Source organism: Lepisma saccharinum, chromosome 13, assembly GCF_977018435.1.
Source record: "Lepisma saccharinum chromosome 13, izLepSacc3.1, whole genome shotgun sequence".
NCBI classification, from domain to species: domain Eukaryota; kingdom Metazoa; phylum Arthropoda; class Insecta; order Zygentoma; family Lepismatidae; genus Lepisma; species Lepisma saccharinum.
In genome coordinates, this window is record NC_139241.1 from 21,350,312 (window position 1) to 21,358,962 (window position 8,651).

Sequence of the window (8,651 nt, forward strand, 5' to 3'; positions counted from 1 at the left end):
GTATATATATTATTTGATCACCGGTATTTATATCGTTTGTTTATTCTTGTTGCATTACTGGATGTATTCGTTGCTCACATTACAGCAGTTAATGTAGCTTGTAGTTTTTCGTTGTTCAGAGAATATGTGTTTTCCTTCCAACACTGTCATGTTCCATGTCACAACAGAAAGATGCACCCGGGAAGCAATCAAATGGGTTGCGTTGCCAGCATAAAGTTGACAAAATTTACTTCATGGAACATAGAAAGCAGTAAAATTATGCACCCACAAAAAGTAAATGGAAATGTTTGTTTTGAAGTCTTCTACACGTTTCTGTTGTTAGTAGATCCAACTAAAATTACACCCTGTATATAAACAACAAATTATTTTTTTTAGTAGTGCACATAGTACTTCTATAATTGTTGGACCTGTAGCAGGCGGAATTTAAAATCTCTTGTTTCATTTTTCATGTAAACAATATAAATTTCTTTACCGAAGTGAAATTGCCAATTAATGAAATATGTGTTCTAAAGTTTTCTTACAATCTGAGGCCTATATAATCGTGTTATTACTCTCTCTAAATTGACACAGAAATTATACGTAAAAATTGACATGCCGTAAGAATAAAGAGAGACACTTACGGCTGTGGGGATAAATTGAAACACAAGTCAATAAGTAGTGTCACACAAATACATATTTCTATAATTATATTTTTGTTCTATATTTTCAATATTAAAATCTTACTTTTCAGGCAAAATGATATTAATTTCAAAACATTAAATTTAGTTGCAAATTGTAGTAAATCATCAACCACTGGTAAAGTTCATATTGGACATCGCAAACACATATCACCCCCTTTAAATAAAAATAGGCATAGAAATATTGCTGACCAAGAAGAGGACATACATTTGCAACCTACAATAAACGAAAATCTTTGTACTTTTAGTTCCGCTCAGTGTGGAAAATCATTTGATACGAAAGAGCACACAACTCGCCACTTGCAAATCCACAAAGAATATATTTCGTTGCAACGAAATCATTGCAAGAAATCTTTTATCCAAGAGAGAAATCTAAACGGAGAATCTAGCTATGACCAGATTCGCCCATACGAATATTCTCGGTGCAAGAAGAGATTTACTCGAAGTGAAACCTTGAAAAACCATTTGAGAATTCACGATGGAATTCTGCCATATGAAAGCCATCAATGTAAACAGAGATTTACTCTTAACGGAAACTTAAACAGACATTTGAGAATTCACGATGAAATTCGCCCATACGAATGTTCTCAATGCGAAAAGAGATTTACTAATAGTGGAAACTTGAAAAGACATTTGAGAATTCACTATGGAATACGCCCATACGAATGTTCTCAGTGCAAAAAGAGATTTATTGAAAGTGGAATCTTGAAAAGACATTTGAGAATTCACGATGGAAATCGCCCATACGAATGTTCTCGGTGCAAAAAGAGATTTACTGAAAGTGGAAGCTTGAAAAGACATTTGAGAATTCACGATGGAAATCGCCCATACGAATGTTCTCAGTGCAAAAAAAGATTTACTGAAAGTGGAAGCTTAAAAAATCATTTGAGAATTCACGATGAAATTCGCCCATACGAATGTTCTCAGTGCAAAAAGAGATTTACTGTTAGTGGAAGCTTGAAAAGACATTTGAGAATTCACGATGGAAATCGCCCATACGAATGTTCTCAGTGCAAAAAAAGATTTACTGAAAGTGGAAGCTTAAAAAATCATTTGAGAATTCACGATGGAATTCGGCCATATGAATGCCATCAGTGTAAACAGAGATTCACTTTTAGTGGAAGCTTGAAAACTCATTTGAGAATTCACGATGAAATTCGCCCATACGAATGTTCTCAATGCAAATAGAGATTTACTGAAAGTGGAAGCTTGAACAGACATTTGAGAATTCACGTTGGAATTCGCCCATACAAATGTTTTTGTTGCAAAAGGAGATTTATTGAAAGTGGAAACTTGAAAAATTGCAGTGGAATTGTCTTATATGAATGCCATCAATTCCAAATAAGATATACTTATAGTACTTGATTGAAAAAACATTTGAGAATTCTTCAACCATTCGAATATTCTCACTGCAAAAGAGAGTTACTTTTAATAGACAATTGAAAAATAATTAAAAATTCATGATGGAAATCGCCCATAGTAATGTTATCAGTGCAAAAAGAGATTTTCTACTGCTGGAGGAGAAATAGTGTCAAAGGAGATCTTCTACTAATGGAGGCTAAAAAATGAATTTGAGATTCATGATAGAATTTGCCCATATGGATGTCAGTGCTAAGAGAGTTTTATTCAAAGTGGAAGTTTGAAACAAATTGAAATTTCACGAGAAATGCCCATGAGTCTTCTTGGTGCAAAATTTATTTTCTACTACTGGAGACAAACCCCAAACATTGTAAAAGTTGTTTTTCACCTTATTATTGAATATGTCATTGTTTGCAACATATGTTTGTCTAATGACACTTGAAAATATAATTTATATTTCATAGTTGTGTTCTGTGGGGACATGTGCCATAAACGTTACATTCGGTCTTTATATTGGTGTATGTGATTCAAGTATAAATATATAGTAAAACCCATTGCGACATTTTTGCCACAGTCAGTCCTTAGTATAGGAAGACAACAGCGATATTTCAAATTTTAATGTATAATATGATTGAACAACTCTTTGCAGAAGAAACATAATTTATGGTAATTTTGAGAAGTATAAATATTATGAAAAATGTATTTAGGAAGATTGCAATTATTCTATGTACGCACAAGATGTCCCAGAAGTAAGGTGGCTTAATATATTATGTTGATACATATTTTTAAAACAATTCTTTTTTCATTATCATAATTTACAATTTTTATTTATTGTCTACTCACACCATAATGGAACGTGTCTTCTCGAAAAGAAAGTAAAGATCTAGTGGACCGATATCTGCGTTTTCTTAGTTGTAGAAGTGTCGGCTGTATGCACACTTCCTCGCTTGTGATATACTCGTTCTTCATTGCATTGATAAGGCCAATGCCAACCAGAGACTGAAATATTCTGAGATCCACTTGTTCTCCCGTTATTTTGATTATATTTTGCTTAAAGTGCTTTCTAAACAGAAGCCAGGTGTTTACGGCTGTCACCTTCATGAAGGAGAAGAAGAAGGGAAGTGAATACATATAATACATATAATAACTATGTAAGTTAAATCCGCTCATATCATTTTACTTAATTATTCCAACCAAGGTTCCTTGTTGTCATTTTATAACATGAGGTCAATTTACATAAATGTATTCTTTCAGCTTCTTTTCCCACCTTCTGGTCATGTCAATATGTTTTGCACCTACAAATATGAAATAACATATCAAGCCACCCAGATAGCAAGGAAGACGAATCTCAAATCCACATTAAATTTCAATGCAAGTCATGTTAACTTGCACGAAAATTTCAGAGCAAGTCTGCAAATTTGCAGTAATTTGAAAGCAATTACCAACATTTGAAATTGCAGCAAGTTCTAACTGTAACCGGGAGATAACTTGCACGATAAGTCTCGAGGCTTACTGCAAGTTACCATGTAACTTGCAAGACAAGTGTTCAAGCCTCCAATGCTTGCTGCAAGATGAAAATTCCAGAGCAGGTGTTATAGATCTGAGGCTTGTTGCAAGGCAGGTGTGGAAACTTGCAGCAAGTTGACCACAGTCTTGCTGGGCAACTAACACAACTTACAGCAGCAGTTGGTTGGTCCGAATAAGATAAAGAACTAGTAGGAAAAAATAGTGTATCAGAGAAAATTAAACCAATAGTTTCACATACTTGTTAGAAAATGTGTTATCTAATGAGTGTATGTAACTATTGATATAATTTTCTCTATTACACCATTTTTTCCTACTAGCCCTTGATCTAATTCAGAACCAATACATGCAGTAGGTGTAACGGTTAACTTGTTAGGATAAAAATAATAATAATATTGCTACCAAATTACAAAATAGTTCGAGGCCGAGATCGAAAAGGTATTACTAGCAAGTCTGTACCATAATTACTGAAAATAAAAGGGAAGCTTCGTGACGTATTTGCTGTGTTGTTCACAGCACGTCAGTATTAACTTTGACCGGGCCCAAAACTCGTATTTACAAATACAGTAGAATATCTACATTTCAATTTTGCACAAGGAGAGCTACCTTATGCTTGAGTTCACATATAGGTTTTACGCACACCTGCAAAAAATAAGTGACGCGACAAGAATTTCAAAATTGCGCATGCGTTAATATACTGTTGTTCCTTACCACTAAATTTCATTCAGCATTGTTTATCAACCAAGTATCTACACATACATAAACATATGCACACTTATAATATAGGCCAGACTTAGTATTGGTTAAGCAAGGTTAAATTACTGTACTCGTGACTCTTTTTAATATCAATAACAAATTTATTCATGAATGCGTTTATCTTCCAACAAGATGATTATAATTGTAACATGCACCTTTGAGAAACAATTAGATTACTTTTTTCTCTCTTTTTAATATCAATAACAAATTTATTCATGAATGCATTTATCTTCCAACAACAAGGTTATAATAGTAACGTATCTTGAAAAACTATTAGATTACTTCTTTTTTTTTTACAAACGACAATGTCAATCAACAATCTTCAACAACATGAATAGGATACGGTTTTTGCATTAAAGAACGCATTGTGTGTTCAATTAAACAAATGCAGTTTTACAATTGTAAAATGTTAATTCTCTTTGGCGTACTTAAAAAAAAACCTAAGAAACATGGCATTTATACCTTTTCTTAAAACCGAATTATATTCTCGCTCAGCAAGAAAAATCCTAATAAACAGGCGGCTGTTCAACACTCGACATTCTCAATTATCATTTTTAACCTTAGTCCCTAACTTGGCTTTCATTCTAATTTGCTCAATAATAATAATAATAATCTGTGCTATAAGACGCAGTCTTAAAAGTTATACCATTTTTTGTATGATGGTAGTACAAAAATTGCTACGCATTAGATGCTCTTTTAGGAAAAATGGGTGTAAAGAGGGGCAATTACTTTCTTTGGTGTCATTCGTCTCGATTAGAGCAGTTGCATTTTTGCGACGATTCAATCGTTTTAATCAAATTGTGTCTAACACGGGTTTTTTGCAAGTTAAGGAAAAAACGCAATTCAACTCCCTAAATTGTACAGTATTCTATTGGTGCAAACTTACTTTTTCTCAGCGCAAGAATTACCAATTACATGTGAAAGGTAGAATTGAAGCACTTATACACCTTCACCAAAATCACTGGTTATAGCACTGTTAAATTCGTAATATGAACCACTTGCAACACTAAGTACAATGGCCACACTTTTGTCAAGAAATTAAGTTTCATACCTTAGTACTGCAGCTCAAATGATGTTCTCGTAATTTGCACCGACGTTTCTCCTTCCTTCCACGGCAGCTTCACGAATACTTATGTAGTCCAAGAAACGTGGGTGTGAATTTCCAACTTTGCCCCCAATCGTAAGCGTACTCGTTCATTCCACGTAATGTCTCCAATAATTGCAGTATTATAGTTCGTTGACGATACTTTCAATTACGTGAACGTTTTCTCCAGGCATCGCCCTTGCTGAAACGGGCCAAGTATACGCGAGCCCCAATTCGAATTTTGCCAGAGTAACTGTTGCTTCCGCATCAAGGTGAAGCGTGATTAGCACTCGGGCAGGCCGGTTGAAAGCCAGAGCAAGTGACCTACCCCTGTGTTCGCCTGCCCTGTTGTTACGACACTCGGGCACTCGCCATCTTGCAACTGCTGTCTTGCACTTACCACTAATCGTGTGATACCAGAAACTGCCGAGAATGGCAGAACAGGTGCTGCCACACAGCGTGAATTTTAGAACTACACAAGTTTTCTTGTAATACGTGAGCGTTTTACGTCAAAAACGCAGAGAGATGAAACTTGTAGGATTTTCGGTAATTTTATAGATAATAAACGTAGTTATTTACCAGAAATCGCTACAAATCTCCCGTCTGGCCAAAAATAGAAAGCAATTGGAGGATTTCCCAATAATAAACTAAGAAGCATCATTTACATACTCCAATAAAAATACCTCAAACACATAAATTACCACCTACAAATTAAGTAAGTAACTTATCACACCATAGCACACGCTTAGTAAATGAGCAAAAATACAACCCGACTAAAAAAAATAGACACATATACACTGAATGAAAGCCATATAAATATTTCACAAATAAAGTCTAATACCCATATACACAAAAACACTTGATAGTTAAATAAATATGTATAGATATCAAAAGAATAAATGAAGATATAAATGTAAATGACTATGAGCACAGAAGTAAATATGAGTGACGCCATGTACATGACTAGAGATGAAAAACTAGATACTAATCCACATGAATGACTATGAGCGACGATGAGAGACTGGTTGCCTGTGAGTGACTAGACTCGTATTGATTTAAAGAGGCAAATATACATTAAATATTAATTCTTGTTTATAAATATTATGACAAAAGTCCTCAAATATATTCTCATATATAAAAATGCCCTTGTAATTATATTCCTGGAATACGAAACTGACTAATACCCTTACATACTAAACAATACAATGCCTTCGTGAATTTTGACAGTTGTCAACCTAGCATGCAGCATTTGAAGAAACCAATTGTTTCTGCAGAAAGTAATGCTGGTTGTTGAAACGATATATGGTAAGTAAAGTATGCACATCCTCCATTTTCCAATACCATGCCAGTTGAACGGCGAATCAAAATGAACGAATATTTCCCTCGTATAATAACATGAAAAGAAAAATAACCAAAATTAAAGGAATGAAAAGAAGAGTTTATAGGATAGAGTTGAGGAAAACTAATGTTATTTGAGATGAAAGGAAAAGGATAGAGCATCTGTTACAAATCGTTCAAAGAATGTTACATTCATATCAACAATGAAAGCTGCGTTTAAGTGAAAATTACACCTCATGGTTGAAAATTGAAAATCTAAAGTTGTTATATTTTTTTTGAGAGGTAAATAAACTTATTCAAAAATTTAACCAAGAAGGTAAAACATATTAGAAGGGATATATATATATATATATATATATATATATATATATATATATGATACAAAATGATTTGAAAATGCAAATGAAATAAGCATAAATAAACATCTCACCTTAACATATACACCATTATCTGACCTCTACTATACATAACAGAGCATTATAGTTGCCAAAAAAAAATCAATGAATATAATATACCTTGAAATAGAGAACAGACAAGAGCATACTATGGTGAGAAACCCTACAAAATAAACTGCTTCGCATACAAGTACATATCCAAAATTTTCCAGAAATGTTTGTGTTAATTTTGCGCACGCCACCTTGAAAGTCTTTTGCGGCAATACCGAAATTAAAGTCCATTTGGATGGCAATATGAACAATTCATAGTTTGTGAAGGTGTAGATAGATTAATTTGAGTTTGGTCAACAAAAGGAGTAGCTAACGAAATCGGAGGGTCCGAATCCTGAGACGGTAGGTCACGCACATAAGGTTTAATATGGGATACATGAACGTTACGTAAAAATGCCTGAGTATCAGGATCCACTAACAGTGCTGTGACAGGACCTAAAAGTTTGAAGATCTGCACTGGTCCTGACCAACGTTCCTGAAGTTTTGCAGAAATATTCTGGGGCGCATTACTCTGGGGGAAGGTGTTGTAAAGCACTAAATTACCCACCTTAAACTTGCAATCTTGCCTCTTAGGATCGTATTTAACCTTGCAAACGTTCCATTCCTTTTGAAGATGACGATAAGCCTAGGCCCAATCTTTAGCATGTTCTGATGATATAGGAGCACCTAATTCCGAATCAGACTGCAACTCCCAATGGAAGTTCATGGGTCCATCTATATCGCGACCAAACAATATTTGTGAGGGCGTTGTTTGTGTACTGTCGTGTATGGCAGTGTTGAATGCAAATGAAATTGCAGAATGATGGGTATCCCACTTGGTATGATCCTCAGAATGGTATGCTATCAATGAAGCTTTGAGATTGCGGATAAAACGCTCAGCCTGGGAAGGATTAGGATAGTATGCGCTAGTATAGATGTGTTTGACCTGAGATTCAAAAAGAAAATTTTTGAGTATTCGTGAACAGAAATAAGTTGCATTGTCGGAAATAAGTTCGCAAGGAGCACTGAACGTAAGGAATAGAGAACGAAGCTTATCCATTACTTGATTGGAAGTAGCGGAACACAAAGGATACAATGAAACCCATTTTGAAAAGGCATCCACAACAACTAAGATAAAAGAATTTCCTTTTGATGATCGCACCAATGGTCCAACGAGGTCGATGTATAAACGGCACCAGGGATGTTTGATAACCTCCGAAGATAGAAAACCAGGAGGTTTTCGTATGGCTAACTTTGCCTTTTGACAAATGTCACAAGAACTTATATATGACTTAATGTCTTTACTGCAAGAAGGCCACCAAAATACAGATACAATCTTTTTCTGACATTTATTCACACTCAGATGTGAACCAACCAAGGGAGTATCATGGTAGTATCGACAAATAAGGTGCTTAAGAGTTTTGGGTACCACTACCAAAGAAGTTGTTGCGCGTGGGGGTTGCCACACCAATAAATCTTGAAAAAGAG

At 34.7% G+C, this 8,651-nt stretch overlaps 1 protein-coding gene across 2 annotated transcripts in view; it reads left to right on the forward strand.

The window, feature by feature from the left end:
- The window catches only part of LOC145996891 (uncharacterized), a 79,698-nt gene extending 76,880 nt beyond the window's left edge, over nucleotides 1-2,818 (forward strand). Inside the window, exon 4 of one of the 2 annotated variants that reach the window (XM_083133449.1) lies at nucleotides 731-2,818. In XM_083133449.1, coding sequence (XP_082989575.1) covers nucleotides 731-1,865 — 1,135 coding nt within the window. In that variant the 3' untranslated portion in view covers nucleotides 1,866-2,818. The remainder of the gene's footprint in view (nucleotides 1-730) is intronic. The other variant, XM_083133450.1, reaches the window with a different exon arrangement.
- The last annotated feature ends 5,833 nt before the right edge of the window (nucleotides 2,819-8,651 follow it).